The sequence below is a fragment of the Periplaneta americana genome, chromosome 1 (genome assembly GCF_040183065.1).
Source record: "Periplaneta americana isolate PAMFEO1 chromosome 1, P.americana_PAMFEO1_priV1, whole genome shotgun sequence".
In the NCBI taxonomy this organism is placed as follows: Eukaryota; Metazoa; Arthropoda; class Insecta; order Blattodea; family Blattidae; genus Periplaneta; species Periplaneta americana.
The window spans coordinates 40,828,785-40,854,047 of NC_091117.1; the positions used below are offsets into that span (position 1 = coordinate 40,828,785).

The 25,263-nt window shown below is 36.3% G+C and overlaps 1 protein-coding gene across 1 annotated transcript in view; it reads left to right on the forward strand.

Annotated features, from left to right (window-relative positions):
* The window catches only part of TM9SF2 (transmembrane 9 superfamily protein member 2), a 69,990-nt gene that overhangs the window by 39,209 nt on the left and 5,518 nt on the right, over positions 1 to 25,263 (forward strand). The window contains exons 7-13 of the mRNA XM_069818954.1: positions 1,095 to 1,240; positions 2,865 to 3,041; positions 8,638 to 8,782; positions 14,432 to 14,609; positions 19,933 to 20,092; positions 22,881 to 23,032; positions 24,624 to 24,735. Coding sequence (XP_069675055.1) covers positions 1,095 to 1,240; positions 2,865 to 3,041; positions 8,638 to 8,782; positions 14,432 to 14,609; positions 19,933 to 20,092; positions 22,881 to 23,032; positions 24,624 to 24,735 — 1,070 coding nt within the window. The remainder of the gene's footprint in view (positions 1 to 1,094; positions 1,241 to 2,864; positions 3,042 to 8,637; positions 8,783 to 14,431; positions 14,610 to 19,932; positions 20,093 to 22,880; positions 23,033 to 24,623; positions 24,736 to 25,263) is intronic.

Sequence of the window (25,263 nt, forward strand, 5' to 3'; positions counted from 1 at the left end):
TTCTGTTTATTGTGTCTTGACATCTCCTGGTCAATCCTAGAACAGTATCGTCTGCGTATTTATACATGTTGACTGTATTACTCTTTATTATATCAATGATGTCTGTGATAGCTACATTTTCGGCTCTGCCATTACCAGTACAAAATATTCAGGTTTTTCTACTTGTCCCTGTATATTTCAGACCACAGTTACGGAAAACTAAGCTATTCAAAGCTAATTGCATGTGTTAAATGAGTTAATATTCATATTGAAAAATGCCATCAGTTTACAGTTTTTTATGTTGGGAGCAGTACAAACTGTTTTCACTTGCTACCATCAGCTAGCTAGCTGTTCAGTAAATGCTGCCAGATCAGGGAATGTTTCCGGTTCAATGAAAAATCGAATGCAGTACTGCAAGAACTTAGTGCTGGAAAAAAATGGAAATTAAAAAAATGCTTCTTTCAGAATTCACGAGTAACATGTTTAAATTGATTCTTAGTTGTTATTATTTTCTAATGCCAGGCATTTGACAATAAAGTCATTTGACCTCTTGCATTCCAATATTTTTCAAAGATATTATCATGGTCAGCCACTGAAGCACAGATTTTGAGGTGTTTCGAATCCATTTCTTGGTTTGAGTTGCACAATGGGTAGTTAGGGGACTGATATATTCCAATTCTATTCAGGTGTTTGGCCAAACAATCATGGCCTGTTGCCAATCTAAATCGTGGTAAATCGGGAATTAACTGTGGATTATGATGCAGAGAATTCCATTTTTTCCCTTGAGATTATGCTATCAAATTTTGTTTGTTGAAGTCTAAGTATGTAGATTTAATAAATCTTTTCACAGAGTAATACGTAGATTTAGTAACAGGTCTGTAAGTAGCAGTGCTGCCCTTCTTTGCTAAAGCATCCGCATTCTCGTTTCCCAGGATTCCACAATGGGATGGTATCCATTGAAATACAATTCTTTTATTGAGTGATATTAATTGAGAGAGCATTTTAGTTATTTCTGTTGTTTGAGATGAAGGTGTGTGTTTAGAGACTATTGATAGAATAGCTTGTTCTGATTCGTAAAGTTCATTTAAATGTTGTTTATGTATTTATATTTGCAGCTGTTAAAGTAAGCCCTAAAAGCATAAAACATGCAGATCCTCAGAAGCCTGATTGCAATCCAAAAGAGCCAATGGAAATTCCAAATGGTGAACTGGAGCGTGATCAAAAATTGCAGATAGCGTACACCTTTGCAATCAATTTTGTTGTAAGTATTCATTCCAGATTTGTGTTTAACTTATATTATGCATTTTTTTCAAAGATTACTTCGTGTAATTCTCCTTGCATGTTATTTATGTTGTTAGGTAATTCTCATTTCATTTAATTTATTGCACTCCATAGATTTTACATTAACATTATACCTCTGACTGTGAGAATAAAGTAAAAAATTCAGAAATACACTTCTGGGTGTTCCACGTGTGTGTGTGTGTGTGTGTGTGTGTGTGTGTGTGTGTGTGTGTGTGCGCGAGGGTCTGCCATTTTCTGTTTCTTACTTGAAATAATGATGCACTTTATAAATCTAGTTCTTGCCTCTTTATGGAATACTTTTCTCTAATGTCCTTGTTCTATCACATCATCTTAATGCAAACACTAATATAAGCACGACCTATATGAATGGCAAAAAACAAAGAAAAACAGAAAATTTGTGGGCATACAGCATAGAAATGGGGATTAGAGGGCACTTCACTTGTAATGAGTTGATTGTTAAAATCACATGACTCAATGCTACACAGCACCTCTTAGCTCATCAGACTTCACTTGTCATGACAAGTGATAAATGAAGCACAAAAGGACCCACTTAAAGGCAGGTGTGACAAAACCATTTTTCATTCTGTTTTAGCATTTGTGAATGTTAACTGCCCATGATTGATGCTCCTTCGGTATATTTTGTTTAGTTAATATTTTGTTTTATGGCGGGACTCCAAAATCCATGAGAAATATTGTTGGTAACCATTATGTTGTCTTCTGACATCAGGATACATCTGGATTTGGTCATTCCATCCAGTTATCGGCATCCTTTCACATTTGCATCTGTTATAATAATTTTGGAAATACATTTCTGACATCCTTTACTGATGATGTTCTATGTATTTTCATTGAGGTTAAAAATACCCAGTTTCTTACTTAATGTATATAATTTTTCTGTAAAACCTAGTTTTAACATTAGCATTTTAAATATACGTTTGAATGCATTTGCGAATACACAACCCATTTTAGCGAAATTTCGAACTTATTTCAAATTTTTATAATCTTTTTTTGTGTAAGGTATAGTCACACCAGTGTGGTACTAGTGGGAGTACATAGTATACATCAATTGGTAATAAGTCAAACTGCTACTACTTTTAGAAATGTTGTGTATTGCCATATTAAAAATTGTAATTTTAAATACAGTACTTACGAATATGTTAATGTGGTTATGTAAAAAGATCACATTGTGTTTGCTAATAGTTGGGCATTAAGAATATGTACGTTGTTAAATGACCAAGGGGTGTTTTAATTTCTACTCATATCCTTTATTGCTCATATTAAATGAAATTGCCCTTTTAAGGAAAACTCGCATTTAAGAAAATAATAATTAATCCTTCGGACATTAGTTAAAAAGATGCTTTACTATATCTTTTTTTTACCTTCGGTTGTAGCCTGCAAGGGATCTAACAAATTTCATCTCAGATCATTTGATTCTCCCATTCTCGCTTCTTTTTAAGGTCCAATTCTCACACCTTTATTCCAGCACAGGTACTATCATCACTTTATAGTGTAATATTGGTGCTTATCATCATTTTTATTATTAAAAATGTATGTGGATTTATAGCTTGTTTATTTTATTACAGGTTAACAATACAATTAAATGGTCATCAAGATGGGATTACATTCTGGAGTCGATGCCACACACAAATATCCAGTGGTTCAGTATTCTTAACTCACTTGTGATTGTACTTTTCTTGTCTGGCATGGTGGCCATGATCATGCTTCGAACTCTTCATAAGGACATTGCTAGATACAATCAGGTAGGACAATTGCATGTAGCTTCTTTTTTTTTAATTGTAATAACAGGACGAATATCAGGCTTTCCTATAAATTGCATTCTTTGCTCACAAAAAGAAATGTTTTCTTTCTCCTAAAACACTCAAGTGCACACATACATACTCATACTTACTTGGCTATATTGTATTTACCGGTACTTCAACTTACAGATAGTTTCCTCAGAATAGATGAGGGTGAATTATTGCAGAGGAATCTGGAACATTCGTTTCATTGTCGTCATATTCATCATCTTTTTCCCATTTTCTGTAGTTGTGAATTCCATAATTATCCTCATATTCATCTACTTTTATTATTATGAACATATATGTTAAATTAATTTCGAATGTTTTTGCTTGTTTTCGCGTTAGAAGCATATAGCTCATTTTTTTGTGTATGTTTGTGTGTGTGTATCTGCTTGGATGGTCTACCAACACCTAGTATGGTAGACCAGGAAATTTGGACTCAAGTCTCATTTCCTAGAAATACAGTATATCCTCAATTTAACATTCTCAGTTATAACGAACTCCCTGGTGTAATGAACTTTTTTTTGGCCCAACAATATACCTTGCACATAATGCTTAAAAATTCGCAATTAAGCAAACTCAATTCGATAATATACACGCATTTAATAAAAGAACTCTTTAAGAATCCTAGAATGCACGACTGGAATTATTTAAACAAATTCAGAGCATGCCCAGTATCATCTCTCTTCTTCAAAGTTTTCTCGTATGCATCCAGTACCATGATTATCTTTTTCGAGTTTCAAAATTCGATAGAACGATTCAATCTAGTCAAGTGTCAAAAGTGACACTAACATAGGTAGATAGAGAGATATATATAGGTAAAAAGAAGTCTTCCCTTTAGATATGGTGAAGGCACAAGGAGAGCATGTAAGTAGAACTTTTTGCTTTCATGAGCTCGGTACTAGAATGGTTGGTGTGATGAGCATAATGCTCTGATCACCTTTTTACTTCTGGTAAAGAACCATTGCTCAAGTTGATAGAAGATTGAGTGGACTCTGCCTTCCAGCCATGGATCTTGGCATCATCTGCTCTGCCAAGGCAAAGTACTGCAATGCCTTAATTTAGAAGGCTATGTAGTCATTGATAGAAAGGAGGCAAACCATGCACATATTCATGGCAGTGTACAAGGGTGTTCCAGAAAGTAACAGCAAATTCAATTTTTGAAATAATGTTGTTGTTGTTTTCTAATGCCAGGCGTTTGACAGTAAAGTCATTTGACCTCTTGCACTCCAATATTTTTCAAAGATATTATCATGGTCAGCCACTGAAGCACAGATTTTGAGGTGTTCCGAATCCATTTCTTGGTTTGAGTTGCACAATGGGCAGTTAGGGGACTGATATATTCCAATTCTATGCAGTGTTTGGCCAAACAGTCATGGCCTGTCGCCAATCTAAATGCAACTACAGACGATTTTCGTGGTAAATCGGGAATTAAATTAACCATCAATTCGAGATATAAATAATATATAATATATCATTTTCGACATAATCTTCCCTTGTTTCAACACATCTCTCACACTGTTGTACCGACTATTTATTTCATTGGGGGAAAAAAAATGGTTTTAATTGTGTTGTACTGGAATGACTACAGTGTTCGCTAATATGTTTTCGCGGGATATCAGCCGAGTTAAGATTTTGGAATGCTCCAAGCTTTCGACTGCTATCTCTGCAGCCATCTTCAGGGAAGTGATGTCCGTACAGAAAGTCGAAAGTTTATATAGATGTTAGTCTGTCTCAGGTGAAACGGGATTGGTTGGCGGATCGGCCAATCCGGGGCCGGGAATTGTCATCGCTCGTAAGCTCCGCCCCTCCCGGGATTCCTGCGTGAAGTTTGGCGGGCGGCGAGCCCTGTTCCGCCGGTTGGAATCGGTTGCCGTCCTCGGTCCGTGATCTTCATGACCTTGATTGTAAGAGGGCCTGAGTTGGTCTAAGGCCGGTGTCCATGCCTGACTGAGCTGGAGTCCACTGTCTCTGTTAAAGTTGTTTTTCTCCAGCTTGATCTCTATGGCCTCCTTGATTGTACGATCCCAGTAGTGGCTTGATTTGTTAATGACCTTGGTGTGGTCAAACAGTATTTTATGCTCCTTTTCTATGCTGTGTTGCGCCACTGCAGATTTTTCCGGGTAATACAGCCTCAGGTTCCTCTTATGTTCTTTGATTCTGTCTTCTATTGTGCGGCCAGTCTGCCCTATGTATACTTCGCCACACTCGCATGGAATCTTGTAAATCCCTGGAGTCCTTAAGCCCTGACTGTCTTTAACCTGACGTAGATGACTCCGGATTTTGCTCTGTGGCTTATGGATGGTTTTGATATTTACCTTCTGGAGGATTCTGCTTATTTTGTGTGACACGCTCCCGCAGAATGGAATGAAAGCTTTCTTTGTCGGTTCTTGCTTGCTGTCTAAGTCTATTGTGTTACATCTCGTGGTAACTTGTTTGAGGGCTTTGTTGATGTCTCTCCGGCTGTAGTTGTTTTGTTGTAGTGTTCTACGAAGATGGTCCATTTCTGCAGGCAAGTTGTTGATATCGGAAATGACTATGGCACGATGTAGTAGACTAGTCAGGACGGACTTCTTCTGCGAAGGGTGGTGGAGGCTGAGTGCATTCAGGTACAGATCTGTGTGCGTCGGCTTTCTATACACGCCATGTCCGAGAGTACCATCTGCTTTCCTGTGTATGTGGATATCCAGGAACGGCAGTGAGCCCTCTGACTCCACCTCCATGGTGAACTGGATATTCGCGTGGATGCTGTTGAGATGTTGTAGGAACTCTTTTAGCTTGTCTTGTCCATGCGGCCAGACCACGAAGGTGTCGTCTACGTAGCGGAAGAAGTGGCTCGGCTTTGTGTGGCTGAGTCTAGGGCCTGGTGTTCGAAGTGCTGCATGTAAAAGTTAGCAATAGCAGGTGACAGCGGGGAGCCCATTGCCACGCCGTCGGTTTGTTCGTAGAACTCACTGTTGTACGTGAAGTAAGTAGTAGTCAAGTTACTTCACGTACAACAGTGAGTTCTACGAACAAACCGACGGCGTGGCAATGGGCTCCCCGCTGTCACCTGCTATTGCTAACTTTTACATGCAGCACTTCGAACACCAGGCCCTAGACTCAGCCACACACAAGCCGAGCCACTTCTTCCGCTACGTAGACGACACCTTCGTGGTCTGGCCGCACGGACAAGACAAGCTAAAAGAGTTCCTACAACATCTCAACAGCATCCACGCGAATATCCAGTTCACCATGGAGGTGGAGTCAGAGGGCTCACTGCCGTTCCTGGATATCCACATACACAGGAAAGCAGATGGTACTCTCGGACATGGCGTGTATAGAAAGCCGACGCACACAGATCTGTACCTGAATGCACTCAGCCTCCACCACCCTTCGCAGAAGAAGTCCGTCCTGACTAGTCTACTACATCGCGCCATAGTCATTTCCGATATCAACAACTTGCCTGCAGAAATGGACCATCTTCGTAGAACACTACAACAAAACAACTACAGCCGGAGAGACATCAACAAAGCCCTCAAACAAGTTACCACGAGATGTAACACAATAGACTTAGACAGCAAGCAAGAACCGACAAAGAAAGCTTTCATTCCATTCTGCGGGAGCGTGTCACACAAAATAAGCAGAATCCTCCAGAAGGTAAATATCAAAACCATCCATAAGCCACAGAGCAAAATCCGGAGTCATCTACGTCAGGTTAAAGACAGTCAGGGCTTAAGGACTCCAGGGATTTACAAGATTCCATGCGAGTGTGGCAAAGTATACATAGGGCAGACTGGCCGCACAATAGAAGACAGAATCAAAGAACATAAGAGGAACCTGAGGCTGTATTACCCGGAAAAATCTGCAGTGGCGCAACACAGCATAGAAAAGGAGCATAAAATACTGTTTGACCACACCAAGGTCATTAACAAATCAAGCCACTACTGGGATCGTACAATCAAGGAGGCCATAGAGATCAAGCTGGAGAAAAACAACTTTAACAGAGACAGTGGACTCCAGCTCAGTCAGGCATGGACACCGGCCTTAGACCAACTCAGGCCCTCTTACAATCAAGGTCATGAAGATCACGGACCGAGGACGGCAACCGATTCCAACCGGCGGAACAGGGCTCGCCGCCCGCCAAACTTCACGCAGGAATCCCGGGAGGGGCGGAGCTTACGAGCGATGACAATTCCCGGCCCCGGATTGGCCGATCCGCCAACCAATCCCGTTTCACCTGAGACAGACTAACATCTATATAAACTTTCGACTTTCTGTACGGACATCACTTCCCTGAAGATGGCTGCAGAGATAGCAGTCGAAAGCTTGGAGCATTCCAAAATCTTAACTCGGCTGATATCCCGCGAAAACATATTAGCGAACCAACGCCGAGAAAGCCTCAAATCATACAGACTACAGTGTTGCTCATCAAAGATTGACATATGTACGCACTTAAATGCATCTATCCCATTGTACACACTTCTTTTGTTAATGCAGCTATCTCAGTAGCTTTCCAACATGAATTTCACGAAGATTCACAGCCTGTAACCACAAAAATCTGGTAACTGTTTGCTAGTCTTCTATGGTGCACATAGTTAATGGCACTGCCATCTTGTTTAAATTGTCCTTCACATTCAGCAGACCTTACCATCTGTTAGAAGTGCCAACACCTTCTCAAATCTTCGTGGGAGTTTAAAATGCTTGAGGTGTTTACTTCGTATAATAGTGTGAATTTGCCGTTCCTTTTTTAAACACCTCGTAGATTTCGTGTAGGCGCACTGTTAGCTGAATGGCTAGTGCATTGGCTTTTCACGCAGATAACCCAAATTCGAATCTTAGTGAATCCAAGTGAAATTTGTGCTGGACAAGAACTACTTCACAGTAGATTTTCGTGGAGTAGTCCCATTTTCACTATCTGCATTCCACTATTGCTTCGTTAATCATTATCATACAGTGCTATGTAGTTCACCTCCCAGGGCAATGTTAAACCAGAGGTAAAAAGAACTACAGCTTTGGCACATTTCTCCTAGATGTGGGACATTTGGTTGAATGTAGAAGCATATATATTGAATGAAGAGCATCTGAATGACTTGTGGAGGACTTAGCAGAGACAAGCAGAAAGAATGAAGAAATTGTTGGGCTGTACTGGGAAGCTAGAGAGATGATGATGCTACTCAATTACTCATGTCACTAATCTATTTCAGTGTGTATACCTATCATAAACTTAATTTTAAGATTTTCTTTACTTTTTATGGTAAACCACTATTTAGTGAAGATTCCCACTTAATGGAAGAAAATAATGGTTCCTAGTGATTCACTGAACAGGGACTGTACTCTGTTGCCTTCTACAGCTATTGTGGTGTATTCTTCCACGTCATATTCAGAGTAGCTCTCTGGCTATGATCAATCTTACCTTCATTCCTCGCCTCTTGTTAGCAAGAAGACCAATAGGTGATATTCCCTAACATGAACTTCTGGATCGTTAGGAATATTAAGCTTCTGCCAGTGACATGTTGATTCTCTGAAAAACTTAGTAAAAAATGAAACTAGAATTAATTTTTTTTTTTGTTTATAGATTGATTCTGGAGAAGATGCACAAGAAGAGTTTGGCTGGAAATTAGTCCATGGCGATGTGTTCCGTCCACCTCGGAAAGGAATGTTACTGTCTGTTTTACTGGGGTCAGGGACACAGGTGTTCTTTATGTCACTCATTACTCTAGGTAAATGTTAAGTTTTACTAAGACACGTAATATGTAATTCATAGGGGTGTGATTTTATGATGACTATTTTACCCTGATTTCGGTGATTAAAATGGTTTTATTTCTGTGAATAATTCATAAAAAAAACAAGCAATTTCGTGCATATTTCGCACCCGAAATAAACTTAAAAAAGAATGTAACATTTTTTAAAAGTAATATTGAAACAGTCCCTTAGAATATGGTGGCAATGGGAAGGAGAATGGTCTGCACAAGAGGAAAACAAATTACGTAGAATAAAGAATACTGTTCGAGTTTGGGATTCGTCCACAAGAGCGTCACGACACGAAGAAGTTTTACTCACCCGGTTGAGGATTGGCCACTGTTATCTGACACATGGCCATCTGCTACGTGGCGAGCTTCAGCCGGAGTGTGATCTATGCCATGTTCCACTTACAGTGGAACATTTTTTATTACATTGTAGAAAATATGACCGTGTCCGTCGGCAATATGGAATTCGGCCGACTCTTCGTGACGCTCTTGGAAATGATTTTAATTGTACAAATGCAGTCCTGAGATTTTTATCGAGTACTGGACTTGACAGGGTGATTTAGTTTTTGACCCGTTTTAATTATCCTCCGGACCCTTTACATCCGGAGGTTACACTTGTTATTTAGTATATAAGTTTTTTAACAAACTTGACATTCGGACCTTTTACATCCGAGTATTTTAGAAATACGCCAGATAATTTATTTATGGTAGCATTTGTATTGTTATTTTATCTCTTTTTAAATATTAGTTAAGGTCAGATTTTTATAATGTTTTATGCATCACCCTGTTGAAACTGCATTTGTGTACCTCGATTTAATCGTGACAACGTTTTTTAGTTCTTTAAGCATTCTGATTATTGTATAGTTTCTGTTTAAAGAATTTTAGACAAGGGCGCAAATAGCCATAGATGCTGACGCGCCCTTTTTAAACCCCACTAACTAACAATCCCTTTAAAACTAACCATAATTTGTGTGCATCATTAATTATATTCATAATTCAATCTCATTCGACTGTGAGGGGTGATGATAGTACTTTCTTGATCACACAAAGGCAGTTGTTGCGGGAAAGAGAAATGAACTTTGTCTGCTTGCTCTGCTCCCAGGAAGTAGAGAGCCACCGTACCTGGAAGTAGTCCCTGAAACTATGCGTACATCGTTGCCAGATGCCATACATATGTAATATGTTCATGTATATTTTATAACGAAGAAAATTTTCACCTTATTTGAAAGAAGGAGTCATTTTTCTTGCGAATTCTCCATGTTTTTTTTTTTTTTTTTTTAATATCGTAATTATGAAGTAATTTCGTGGATTTCTGTCAATTTCGCGAAAATTCGCGGATGTATTTCACTTAATTTTGGACTTTCATTAAGGGATTGCATTTTCCATGCATAAAATTAAGTTTTTAACACATTTCATGTATATCGTTAATACCAAAAAATCACACCCTTACTTACACACCTTATAACTTCAACATAAAAGTGTGTGAAAACAGTTAAAAATATGGAAGTGTTCGTTACTTATTAACAGGTCTCGAATTTTGATGCAATGTTATCTTTTTGTTGGTACATCATAGTCAGTGCTCATGACTTATACATTTACTGGAACTTTTTTGCTTCTTTTCGTTTTTACTTCTCACCTCTAAATTTTGGCCATCACTTCTGAAACACTGTATAATACTGATGATAATGTAGGCTTTAAATGAAAAGTTGTTAAGTCATTGAAACCACGCTGTTAAAATCTGGGGTCACTTGTTATAGCTATTGTTTCTGAAGCAGAAAGGGCAGATATGCAAATATATGGTTACGTTTTGTGAAGTGCAAGAGTTTGTAATCATTTTTATGCATACAGATGAGAATTAGTTTTCATTGTGTAAAGTACATATTTGACTTAGTCGTGTTTGTTCATTGTGAGTGTGATTAGCATGCCTAAAATTAATAAATTAAAATTGATCTTTTAAGAACTGTTAGTACTGAATTCAGAGAAATTTTTTTTCTGATGGTTAAAGTACTTTTCTGTAAAATATGTGGAGTGGAAGAGAGAGCAGGTAAAATAAGAGAAGTATCATGCCTTGAAAAAATAAGGAATATGCATGAAAATTCTATTTTTCATTGAAAGTGGATGTTTTTAGTGCGAAAATAATATAATCTCATAATATACATTCAACAATTTAAATTTTGATCTTTTATGATAAAAAGAAATTGGAATAAAATTTAAAAAGAATTATCACTAGACTAGAAAAGTCTTTTAATTGGTTTCTGAAGCATGTGCAAATGAATGTTTGTGCTGATTATTCACTACAAAGTTAAGTACCAGCCCAATACTATACAGTAAATATTGACTTGCTAAACAAAATCAAATTATGTTTATTTGCAGATAATGTATTAATATGGACAACAGGAAAAAAAACAAAGAAATACACATTACAAACAGATAGAGAAAACAATGACAGAAATTATAAAGGAAGTAAAAAATTGGACAAACAAGAACAATATGAAAAACACTAGAAAACATTGTCAAATAATCATCATACAACATAGCAATAAAGCCTTAAATGCATCCATTCACAAACAAATAATACAAAAAGCAATTTCACAACATACTTTGGTATATCATCAGATAATAAATTATCTTTTAAGGACCATATGCAAGATATAGTACTGAAAACCATTCAGAAAATGAGAACACTGAATAGACTACATGTGGATACAATTACCTGTTGACAGGTGCAAACTTTACTACGCTGCATATCTTTACATAGAACTGTGTGTGGTTGCAGTCACCTATTGATAGGTGGATAACTTTACTTGCATATCTTTACATAGAAAGGGTTTCGTCGTTGTTGTTGTTGTTGTTGGTGTTGTTGGTGTTGAACAGTGCGTGGAATGTGTTGCCAGCCAGGGGAAAACAAGGGGAATGCAAGGAAAGAAGGGGAGTACAAGGAGAACAAGGGGATTCAAGTAGAACAAGAGGAATACAAGGAGAACAAAGTGAAAACAAGAGAACAAAGGGAGTACAAAGAGATGAAGGAGAATAGAAAGAGAACAGGAGAAAGGCAAGGAGAACATGGGGAATGCAGGGCAGAAAATGGGGGGGAGGGGTTACATTTACGTGTGATCATTAATTTCCAAGTTACCTCCCAATACCTAGTGAGGAGAAAGGCGCAAAATCCTATGCTGAAAGCTCCAAATATATAAAAGCGTCATAAAACAAGAAAATAATAAGGAAAGAAAAATCGCTTAGAACGCACACTCTGTTATAGTACAAAATCACATGAAGCCTAACTGCATTCATAGTAACAGCTCAATAAGTGTTTGATGCTTAACTTTTTTGGCATTTTGATATATGCTTTATTTTGTAAACAGCCCTTCACCATGGACTCGGTACTACAGTATAATAGCTGATATTGTGATGTGGCTTAATTATTTGGCTTGGTAAAATAGGTATGAAGCATAGTAAATTGTAAAGACCGTGTTTTGAATGATTCCTGATCTTTTGGCATACACTTCTTTGCAAACCAGTGATACAATTTCATACTTCCCCATCTTAGGTGGTTCCAAACAAAATGAGAAGATGGGTGAATCTACATACTGAACATGCGTATGAGAAGTTTTTTACTTACTGGTATGCATATAGTTGTGCTGTGCCTGCAAGAAGCTGAGTGATGTTACACTCATTCTCAGATGTCTTACGAAAGGTGAACTAAAATGTGTTATTATTTGCAATGCATAGATATTTTGACTAAGTACAGTATTTACATTTATTCATTCTCCGTGGCCTAGCAGTTACAATGCCAGTCTTTGGATCTGAGATTTGTGGAATTAAACCTTTGATCCCCATATGGGTTACGGAGGAATTTGTGGTGGACAAAGTGGACACAAGGGGATTTTCTCGGGATTCTCCCATTTCTGCTCACCATTATCATCATCAGGCTTATAGATTCTTAAGCACCAAATACAGAATGATAGGATATGAAATTGTGTTGTTATTGGACCATACACAGCGACGTCACAAGTTACAAACAACCCCCTCCCCTTGCACAATCTGTTGATGTTTGCAATCAAACATTGTGTGGTTGTCCTCAAGTGAAGGTTCTTCCGTGTCTTGTACTGTACTGATAGTGGAAAGTTCGAATGTATAAGCAGAACTACAAATCAAAATGTAAAACAAAACAGCAATATGTTGAGTCCACATCTGTGGAGTAATGGTTAGAGCATCTGGCCGCGAAACCAGGTGGCCCGGGTTCGATTTCCAGTTGGGGCAAGTTACCTGGTTGAGATTTTTTTCAGGATTTTCCCTCAACCCAATATGAGCAAATGCTGGGTAAATTTCGGTGCTTGACTCCGGACTCATTTCACCTGCATTATCACTTTCATTTAATTCAGATGCTAAATAACCTAAGATGTTGATAAAGTGTTGTAAAATAACCTACTAAAAAAACAATATGTTGAGGAATTCGGTCCTAATTATTTCTCTATTAACGGCGATATGATAGAATGCAAATTGTGCAATTCAGAAATAAGAGGGAACAAAAAATTTATACTGAAATGATATCATCAACAAATTCAGTTGTTGGGTTCAAAACAAACAGGAGGGAATAATGCTCTCTATTGCATATTCAAGCACACAATCCGAATTTTTTTGCAGACTATGCCACATGATGTTAGGGGCTGATATCACGTTAAATAAATTACAAAAATTCATGTTTTAAAATTTTAATGAAAAAATATACAAAAAGGAGCTTGCCTAGTGAAACAACAATGAGTCTATGAAAAAGTATTTGTTTATCTAAGAGTCACATTGTGCTTCACTATAATGGATGGATGCATGTGTGATAGCAACTGAGAATAAGTATCTACCTCTAAAGATAAAAATTTTTACGTAATTTTGTTGTAAATATAGTGTCTATTAATAATAAACCACTGTTAATATTGTAGGCCTACATATTGTAACTATAGTATCTATTAATAATGCAACACTGTTCATATTGTAAATATTGTGTAAATATTGTATATAGCATATGTTGCAAATAAGTCCATAGCAAATATATAAACTCGTGGTACCATTTAGTATAGTCGATAGTAATACTATTTTTCTGTTTATTAACTCGACTGTATACACCATTCGCTGCTTGTTTACTTGATTACATATCCATCAGTCACTCATATTCTCCGTGTTTGAATTCTTAGTACTAGTGTAATGGTTTAAGTGTAGATAACTTGATGGTAACTGCTTTAGAACCTCTAAGCCTGATCATAATTATTCCACCAGTACTCCTCAATCACCCTTCACTCTGCGAGATCCCGAGTCAGGCCTTGGAATAAATAAAAAGTGGCAGAAAATTGTACAGATTCGTTTTTAATGAGAACTATTGAACAATTTCTTGTCAGCGTCGAGATTTAGAGGTAGCACAGTGACCTAAGTGAGGATGGGCTTGTTCTGCCTTCAGTCTTCTAATCCATATATGCACCTCTAAGTAAGAGTTGTAGAATCCAATAAAACATATAAATAGAAAATTATACAGTATGTTCCTCATTGTCCAGAGTATTTTGTGTTTCAAATTGGGAGAAAGGTTAGTTACAGTATATTATCTGATGATCTAATGGAATTCAATTAAATTTTCAGCATTTGCGTGTTTGGGTTTCCTGTCTCCTGCAAATCGTGGCGCCTTGATGACTTGCGCAATGGTGTTGTTTGTCTGTCTGGGTACACCTGCTGGATATGTATCTGCTCGAGTCTATAAGAGCTTCGGTGGAGAGAAGTGGAAGTCAAATGTTCTACTAACGTCCATGCTAAGTCCAGGGTATGTTTGCTAGATAAGGAGCGGTGAAGATCTTTTACATCTAGTGTCTTAATCATTTTCATGGAGAATTGTGTTTACCACTTACTAGAATGTGATCAACTCACCAGCTTTAAATTCCCAGGAGATACCATGAGATTAGTAATGGATAAATTGGCTGTGTGTAGATTTTCTCTAAATGCTTAATTTCCTTTGTCCTTATCATTCTATTGTCCCTCTGTATTAGATGCTTAGCTAACAGTCTTGAAACCCCTCTGTCACAAAGGGCCATATGCCAGTCTAATAATGTGAAGTTTTCAACTTACATTTTTGGTGTGTGTGTAATAGTAAAAATAGTATTTAATGTACACCCTTTGACATGAAAAATGGTCGCTTTCTTATAGCGTTAATTTGTCCAAGTGTCGTTCAGATTAACGTGAGATCCACACTGGGAAATATTAAGCATCGAGGTCCGAAGATTGAGACAAGTCGTAGCAACGACATATCTGTATGTCACGAAACGACATATTCCCTACAAAGTCTTTATGACTTAGCGATAAAGCTTTTTCTTCTTGTTACAAAAACTGGGCTTCGAACATCCCTATATAAAACTCATGCGTGTAAACACGACATACATGATGATTCCCAAGCTATTCCGAGATGGGACATAGTCTCTGAACAGTGACCAATTTCCGTGTTAAAGGGTGTACAGTTGAACTTGGTTATAGCATGGATAAATATATAATAGGATGCGAAACTGCGGTCAGCACCATCTGGATTTGGGGGTTTGAAATAAGGTGATCAGCGCCCACCGTCGTAGGTGGTGAATATTAGAATTACGTGTTGGGTACATTACCGAGAGTTCTCTATTTATCCGTTCGAGATATTGCTGTACGGGAGAGTCGAAGATGAAGATGGTGGACTGAAACTTGCTAATAAGTAAACATAAAGTGATACGTGTGTGTATAAGCAGTGTATGTTAAACAGTGATGTTTATGGATGTTGTAAAAATAGTGTTGAATGTATTGTAAAGTAATAGTAATATAATAAATTGAACTATCTAAGTAGTTCTTGCAGACTTTTCCATACTCAAAGAATACAATCCCAATTATCTAACCTTTTGCTCTATTTTTTGTCTCTGTCTGGTTATATTTTAATCGGGTAGTGTAAAACAGATCGTCTCTTCTATCTTCCTATTGGCTCCGGTAAGAATTTTCAGTAGAATATGCTGTGAGGAATAAAACCGTAAATGTTTTATTTTAAATTGGGTTAGTTTTGAATATCGATGAGGGTGGGAGAGAATACTTTCTGCACAGTTTAACATTTTCGTCACCAGGTGCGCTGCTAAATGCATGGAGTAATTACTCTTTTTGCTACTTGGTGCGCTGCTAGATGTAATAATGCCCCTCCCAGAAATAGATGGCAGCAAGATCAATTTCTACAACAGCGCCTCTAGTATGTGTTACGGGAAACTCGTTAAGTTTCGCATCCTATTATATATTTATCCATGGTTATAGTGTCATTGAAGGGACTAAAAAAATGATGTTGCCATAGGGGGAAAAATATAGTAAATAAAATTCAAAGAAAAAATACATTCACAATATTAAGTGTTTTGCAGTTTTGTATAGGCCTACAGTACTACTGTTCTCCAACCAGGAGATCATCCGTGAAAGGAATGTGCTTACTATTGCGTCATCAATTGGAGCGATGTAGATAGATAATATTACCATTATAACGTCAGTTTAAAAACCATGCGCTTGCCTGCATATGTTATTTCCTGTATGGAGGGATTAAAAGACCAGGAGATTAACTGTGATCTAATTTTGTAACTAGGGCAGTATAAATATGTGTGTATCAATGTTATCGTTTGTGCTGTGAGAGCTAGCTAATAGAGATACGAGTACCCACGTGTGTGACCTTATGACATCTTAAGACATCAACATTCATTCACAGCATTACCTTGCTGTCATTCACAGCATTACCTTGCTGTGTCTCATTCCCCAGAGACTTTTTCGTGGTTGGAGTACAGTACTACTTTTTAAATACTTTGCACCATTCTTTTTATATTTATTTTGAAAAATAAAAATACTTTACTGGATTGTAGAAAATAGTGAAATATAGAGTAAAATACTGTAATATAGAGTAATTAAAATACATATAATACTTACAAAATTAACCTGGGTTGGAGAAATCTGAATTTTTTTCTGCTTCTGTTTTGCAAAATATTGCATCTGTAAATCATTATGCTGTGAGAGCTAACCAATAGAGATACGAGTACCCATGTGTGTGACCTTATGACATCTTATGACATCAACATTCATTCACAGCATTACCCCGCTGTGTCTCATTCCCCAGAGACTTTCTCGTGGTTGGATTACAGTACTAATTTTTAAATACTTTGCATCATTCTTTTTATATTTATTTTTAAAAATAGAAATACTTTACTGGATTGTAGAAAATAGTGAAATATAGAGTAAAATACTGTAATTTAGAGTAATTAAAATACATATAGTACTTACAAAATTAACCTGGGTTGAAGAAATCTGAACTTTTCTGCTTCTGTTTTGCAAAATATTGCATCTGTAAATCATTATCAATTCTTCCTTAAGCAAACCAAATCCACAGCACACGCATGTTTTTTTTTACCACTCTCGACTTTTTTTTATGACAATGACTTTATCTTCCAAACTTAAATTTTATTTTTTGACCTTGCTCCATTGGTCTGTATGTAATACCTATTTGCAAACTAAATTGAATGTCTGGATTATAGTACGATACACAGCTTGGCCTAATATTGTTGTAAAGAGTTGTCAAGAGAGAATAGTTTGGTCTGATTCACACCCCATTCGGGTGCTTGTGAATTCCTCTCAATGACAGTCTCTGCCACTTCTTTCTTTCTTCATATTCGAGTTTTATGCCAATTCAAAATCACAGCATGATGTGCAGTTGAGGGATTAAACATAGATTCATTCATGTATAACTACTGCTTTGATAAATCATTTTTTCTTCGAGTTTTAAATATGTACCTTATATTTATTTTAGTAACAGTAGATTATTGGTTCGTAAAAATCAGTATGGTTATTTAATCTCCTATATGAGTTTCCCTGAAATCGAGACCTAGCTAAATAAAATTGCTTTCTCACACCTGAGATTGGTAGATTCACCCCATTTCTTCAAAATCCTTATGCTCGTTTTCAAGATAAAATATACAAATATACAAGAATTGCTAATTTAATTTAATCCCTTAAGTGAATTCTCCCAAAGTCGGACCCAGCTAAATTGCGTTCTCACATCTGAAATTGGTAGATTCACCCCATTTCTTCAAAATCCTTATGCTCGTTTTCAAGATAAAATATACAAATATACAAGAATTGCTAATTTAATTTAATCCCTTAAGTGAATTCTCCCAAAGTCGGACCCAGCTAAGTTGCGTTCTTACATCTGAGATTGGTAGATTCACCCCATTTCTTCAAAATCCTTATGCTCGTTTTCAAGATAAAATATACAAATATACAAGAATTGCTAATTTAATTTAATCCCTTAAGTGAATTCTCCCAAAGTCGGACCCAGCTAAATTGCGTTCTCACATCTGAGATTGGTAGATTCACCCCATTTCTTCAAAATCCTTATGCTCGTTTTCAAGATAAAATATACAAATATACAAGAATTGCTAATTTAATTTAATCCCTTAAGTGAATTCTCCCAAAGTTGGACCCAGCTAAATTGCGTTCTCACATCTGAGATTGGTAGATTCACCCATTTCTTCAAAATCCTTATGCTCGTTTTCGAGATAAAATGTATAAATATACAAGAATTGCTAATTTAATTTAATTCCTTAAGTGAATTCTCCCAAAGTCGGACCGAGCTAAATTGCTTTCTCACATCTGAGATTGGTAGATTCACCCCATTTCTTCAAAATCCTTATGCTCGTTTTCGAGATAAAATGTATAAATATACAAGAATTGCTAATTTAATTTAATTCCTTAAGTGAATTCTCCCAAAGTCGGACCGAGCTAAATTGCTTTCTCACACCTGAGATTGGTAGATTCACCCCATTTCTTCAAAATCCTTATGCTCGTTTTCGAGATAAAATTTATAAATATACAAGAATTGCTAATTTAATTTAATCCCTTAAGTGAATTCTCCCAAAGTCGGACCCAGCTAAATTGCTTTCTCACACCTGAGATTGGTAGATTCACCCCATTTCTTCAAAATCCTTATGCTCGTTTTCGAGATAAAATTTATAAATATACAAGAATTGCTAATTTAATTTAATCCCTTAAGTGAATTCTCCCAAAGTCGGACCCAGCTAAATTGCTTTCTCACATCTGAGATTGGTAGATTCACCCCATTTCTTCAAAATCCTTATGCTCGTTTTCGAGATACAGTAAAATGTTGTTGTTGTTTTCTAATACCAGGCATTTGACAATAAAGGCATTTGACCTCTTGCACTCCAATATTTTTCAAAGATATTGTCATGGTTAGCCACTGACGTACAGATTTTGAGATGTTCTGAATCCATTTCTTGATTTGAGTTGCACAATGGACAGTTAGGAGACTGATATATTCCAATTCTATGCAGATGCTTGGCCAAACAATCATGGCCTGTTGCCAATCTAAATGCAGCTACAGACGATTTGCGTGGTAAATCGGGAATCAACTGTGGATTATGATGCAGAGAGTTCCATTTTTTCCCTCGAGATAAAATGTATAAATATACAAGAATTGCTAATTTAATTTAATCTCTTAATTGAATTCTCCCAAAGTCGGACCCAGCTAAATTGCTTTCTCACATCTGAGATTGGTAGATTCACCCCATTTCTTCAAAATCCTTATGCTCGTTTTCGAGATAAAATGTATAAATATATAAGAATTCTTCTAATTTAACTCTTAAATGAATTCTCCCGAAGTCGGACCTAGCTAAATTGCTTTCTTGCATCTGAGATTGCTAGATTCACCCCGTTTCTTCAAAATACTTACGCTCGTTTTGAAGATAAAATGTACAAATATACAAAAATTGTTCATTTAATTTAATCCCTTAAATGAATTCTCCCAAAGTCGGACCTTGCTAAATTACTTTCTTGTACCCAAAAAACTGGATGATTCACCTCATTTCATCAAAATCCTTAGACCCATTTTTAAGATAAACTTGATAAAATACAAGAATTGCAGGTATGATGTGTGGTACAGGATATAGTTGTGAATGAGGTTTTCTTTAAACACTTCAGTATATATTGCCATTCTATTAATCTATTTTTTTTTGACTTTGCATACTATCATGAGCTGTAAAATAAGGTTAAATGAATCGGTAAATAGACAATAAATTAGTTTGGCTTTATTGTTACAGAGTTGTGTTCTGCTTGTTCTTCGTGATGAACTTGATCCTCTGGAGCAAAGGAAGCTCTGCTGCTGTCCCTTTCACAACTCTCATCGCTCTCTTGGCGCTTTGGTTTGGTGTGTCTGTTCCTCTGACTTTCATTGGAGCCTATTTTGGATTCAGGAAAAGGGTATGGAGATAGTTTTTGGATTTTGTGTGAGAGAACAATTGAATCGGTCGGAGCTAAAAGGAATTAAGTCAAAATATGAAGTTTTGGGTTATGCAACAATCTGAACAACTGATGTCATGCGTATCGAACGGTGGAAGAAGGAACTAGGACTTTTAAATATTCTTTTGTCTTCTATAACATAAAAATATAATATTTGTGTTATTAGTGGAATATTTTTTGCTTCCCCTGAAAAGTTGTCAAAAGTGACTTAATTTCTTTTAGCTCCGTCTGATTCAATTAATGAGTATGTTGAATATTTGACAGAATGCAAGAGTTCTTTATATTAATAATTGGTGCATAGTAGGTCATATTTAGTAATGGGTAGTGCTTTTTCTGCTGGCATGTTTCGATTCAGCATACCAGTGTTGCTTTATGCAGAAATAAAATTTATAATTAGAATATATCATTAAGATGCAGGATACACATACACATGACACTTCACCAGCATAAACACACTGGTTTGAGTTTTGACATAGAATTATATCTTTCTCCTCACTAGTTATGGGGGTAACTAGGGAATTGGCCACTACATAAAAATTCAATCCCCTCTCCTTGTTCTCTTGTTGTTCTTGTATTCACTCTGTTCTGCTTGTCTTCCCTTTGTTGTCATTGTATTCACCTTCTCCTCGTCTTCCCCTTCTCCTTGTCTTCGCCTTTTATTTCCATTGTTTTTCTTGTCTTTCTTTTGTTCATCTTGTTATTATTGTGTTCTCTTGTTATCCTTATATTCACCTTGTTCATCTTGTCTTCTCTGAAATTTATAAAAGAATAATTTTTGATAGAAGAATTTAAAAAAATACATGAACGACAAAACAACCAAACGACACCTGGAGAATGGAAACAAACTGTGAATTTCACAGAGTTATACATAATAAAAACGTCATAAATTTTACGTATTAAACTGTGAACTTCACAGAGTTATACATAATAAAAAACGTCATAAATTTTACGTAAAGATTAATTTTTTGGTCCTACAGAATTTATCTGTTATGGTAAGGCTATATAGGGAAAACACTACTCAGTTCAAAGTGTGTCATGGCTCGCTGTATGCCATCATGTGGCTAGCCGATGAGCCTAGAGAATTCAATCTTCCTACACTTCCACAAAGGTGTATTACCTAGGAGGCAGAGAAGTTGCCTAGCAAGTATGGCGTTCATTCTGAAGAGTACGTACCGATGCGTACGATAACACCGGTAGTGGCAGGAATGTGAACTGTTTGGAAATACGTACTGTCGGGATATGGGGAGAGGGTTAAGACGATTACTTACGTATTTGTTGACATTAACTTCGATGGTCAACATGGACACGGGTTGATTTGTGTTGTGGAATGTTACCGTACGCAACCGATGATAACAAATACCCTGCGTACGACTTGCCAGCGCAAAACACAGTTCGAAAGAGGTTATGGTAGCACACAGACCGTACAGACCGCCATCTGTTGCTACAACGTTCAAGTTATACCGTACACGTTCTCAAGTTCAGATTGAAGAACGCCTTGAATAATAGGCAACTTCTCTAACATATAAGCTGAAACTCTCTTCAAATCGGTGACTCAACAACAGTGACGTCATGACACACTTTGAAATGAACACCCAGTAGAGGAGGGAGAGTCGATCCAGTGCTGTGGATTGAACTTCGGCATAGCTCAGTGGTTAGAGCACTTGGTATGTAGAACCAAGGACCCGGGTTCGATACTTGGCACTGGAGCGAATTTTTCTCCTCTAACAATTATTGTTACCATTCTTCGCCCAACAGTGCATATACATACTGTGGAATCCTAGCCACCAAGTCACTCAATTGAGTATCATGACAGTTGACTTAATATAAATTTCAACACATATATCGAACATGGAGTAAGGCCACATAGGGAAAAACACTAGAGGAGGGAGATTCGATCCGATGCTGTGGATTGAACTTTGGCGTAGCTCAGTGGTTTGAGCTCTTGGTACGTAGAACCAAGGACCCAGAATCGATCCCCGGCACTGGAGCGAATTTTTCTCCTCTAACAATCATAATACATTTTTTTTTAAATCCCAAAATGTAAGGTGATTTGGTCATGTTAATAGAATGTCAGGTGAAAAATGAGTGAAGAAAATATATAATTGGAATCCATTATTAACCAAAGTGCATGGAAGACTCAGACTTTGATGGAGAGATGATATGATTAAAGATTGTAATGAACAAAAGATTAAAAATTGGATAACAATAATTCAGAAAAGGAAAGATTGGAGAAAACTAGTTGAGAAAGCAAAAACTGTTCCAAAAAGTTTTAGTACCTGAAGAAATCTGGAATCGAATGACCACGTCAATAGGGCAGATGATAATCAGTTAACAAATCACCAAAAAGGAGGAGGCTTCCAGGAGGACCCAAACGAATATGGGTTGAAAGCTATGGATCTTCGTTTATTTGCCATATTTAAAAACTCTCGCTTACAATAAAGAACTCTGTCTTTATTATAACATCTGTGCTTGACACTGGGGATAGGGCAGATACGTGCAGTAGTTTTGCTCCCATACAGTGAACTTTTGCAGTATTTTGCGGTGCATTTCATCTACTTTCTTTTATACTCGTATGTTGTAATGCACTGTATTTTATTTACATTTCCTTGCACATAAACGATATGGTAGTCAGACATAATTGGAAGTTAATTCATTATGACCAAGTTTTCAGTGTAAAACATTTTTAATTCCACATTTTTCTGTCACTAATATCTATCTATATATATTAATATATTTTATATCCTTGCAGCCAATTGAACATCCTGTGAGGACCAACCAAATTCCTCGACAGATTCCAGATCAGAGCATATACACGCAGCCAATTCCAGGGATCATCATGGGAGGAGTTCTCCCATTCGGCTGTATTTTCATACAGCTATTTTTCATTCTTAACTCTCTATGGTAAAATTTATTTTCATTATCAGTTATTATTTATTAAAACATACAGTTTTCATAGATATACTAATAAAATATATTGAACCTAATTCATCTGTAACATTTTTTAAAATGACAAGTAAAGAGTATCGTAGTTTTACAATTGAAACTTTTTCCTTCTCAAAATTTTACTGGAATGAAACTATTCGAACGAAGTTGAATCAACACTTCATCAAGTGAACTAAGAAAGGAAACCCAAATGTAAAAGCAACTTCAATAATTATGTCACTGTTTTTTGTAATGACTTGTTTGCAAAGAGATAGTATAAACTTTGGGTAATAAAAAAAGTTGCGTTACTATTGCGAGGCTTGAAACCAGTTTTTGAGATTTCCTTGTTTTATTAAGATGTTATTATACTGTAGTCTTTATATAAGCTCTTTGATGAGCTAACATATTTTAAATTCTCTCTATTCAAATATCTTCTAGACCAGAGTTTCTCAATGTGTGGCATGTCTATTTACTGGTATGCTAGAGTTATTGACATTCAAGCTGGCAAAAAAGAAATAATTGGATATTATGAAATATATCGTAAAAATTTCTTATATGCATTTCACACTGATGCAGTTTTCACACTTATTCGTTCCCCCCCCCCCCCCCCAAGTATTGAATGAGACATGCTATCGAATATGCCAGTACTATTGAATCAATATTTCGGTGTTCATTATCATAAAATCCACTTGAAAGGTATTTCTTAAAAGTGGAATTTTCTTTAAACTGGGTTTCCTTAAAAGTGGGAATTAATTACATTAGTCTTATGGTAATTTAGCTGGGATTTAACAGATCATTCCTTAAAAACAGGAACATTAAAACAGGGTTTTACTGTAAATAGAAATTTTTCTTCAATCATTTACTTAAATAAATATGGAAATAAATAAAGTACTGAATTAAACTTAAGACAGAAAGTAAACGTGGTATTAAGGAAGTGTTTGATTCAGCAGGATAAGTCTTCACATAAAAATTTAAACACTTTTTGCCCCCTTGTTAATACACCAGTTTCTAGCATTATGTCTCGTTATAGTTTTGAAAACTATTATTGCAGCTGATATGTACGAAGTGTATATTTTAGTTTAATTTTTTAAGTATGGTAACTTCATTTGATTGCAGTAATAATTATTATATTTACTATCTTTGGTATGTAAAGTTCTAGGTTTTTTCCTTGTATTCTTTTACATTCTACTATTTCTAGTGTTAGAATCAATAAAACAATGAGCTATAAAATCAGCACTGTTTTCAGAATGATAATCATTACTTATATTAAATATTAATTGAGAATTTGGCCTGTAATTTTACTTCTTGGTGAAGGTATGAACTATGATTTAGTGGTGTACTATAGAAAAGAGTCGAGAACCTCTCTTCTAGGTCAATTGTTTGATGCAGAAAATCATTGAAGTAATACTTAAAACTGTATTATTCACGATGATCTAAAATATAATTTGGAAGTATAGTCTCTCATATATATCAGATATTGCTATATGTATGTAAAAATTAAACAGTAGAAACATTTGTTCGTTTATTGTTTTAACACACTCATTGAGGAATTGATTTTATGTGCTTTCAGGTCGAGTCAAATGTACTACATGTTTGGATTCTTGTTCCTGGTATTTGTCATACTTGTTATCACTTGCTCGGAAACAACTATCTTGCTGTGCTACTTCCATTTGTGTGCAGAGGTAATTGTATTATTTTTATTCATGTTTAACTGCTACTATAATGCAAATTTTACAATAAATACGGTCTTTCTTCAGTTGAACAATAAGTTTATTTATTTCTTTTTTCATTTTGTTTAGTTATAACTTTGAGTCTATACAGAAAATAAATTTCATTTTACTTAATCATTCTTAACAAATATAGATACAAGATTCATGTTAAACAGCACTCATTTTCGGAATTTAGTGCATCTTCTCATAAAGAGTTATGGAGGCAATAGGAGTGCCTGGGTGAAGAGAAAAGGCTTGCCCTGAGGGTATGTTGCAGTGAACAGGAACCAGAATTCTGAGTGATTGATGTGGAAAAATGATACAGAGAGAAATGATCAACTCAATACAATTTAATATTATTTATACTAATTTTTCTCTCTACCCTCCTCCCTCCTCCCCATTCTCGGTGGTCTTGTAGATCCACACTAACCGTTGGATCCAGGGTCTGAGGACGATAAAATGCATAGCGTGACTTCTGGGAGAGAAGTGAAGCGAAGCTGG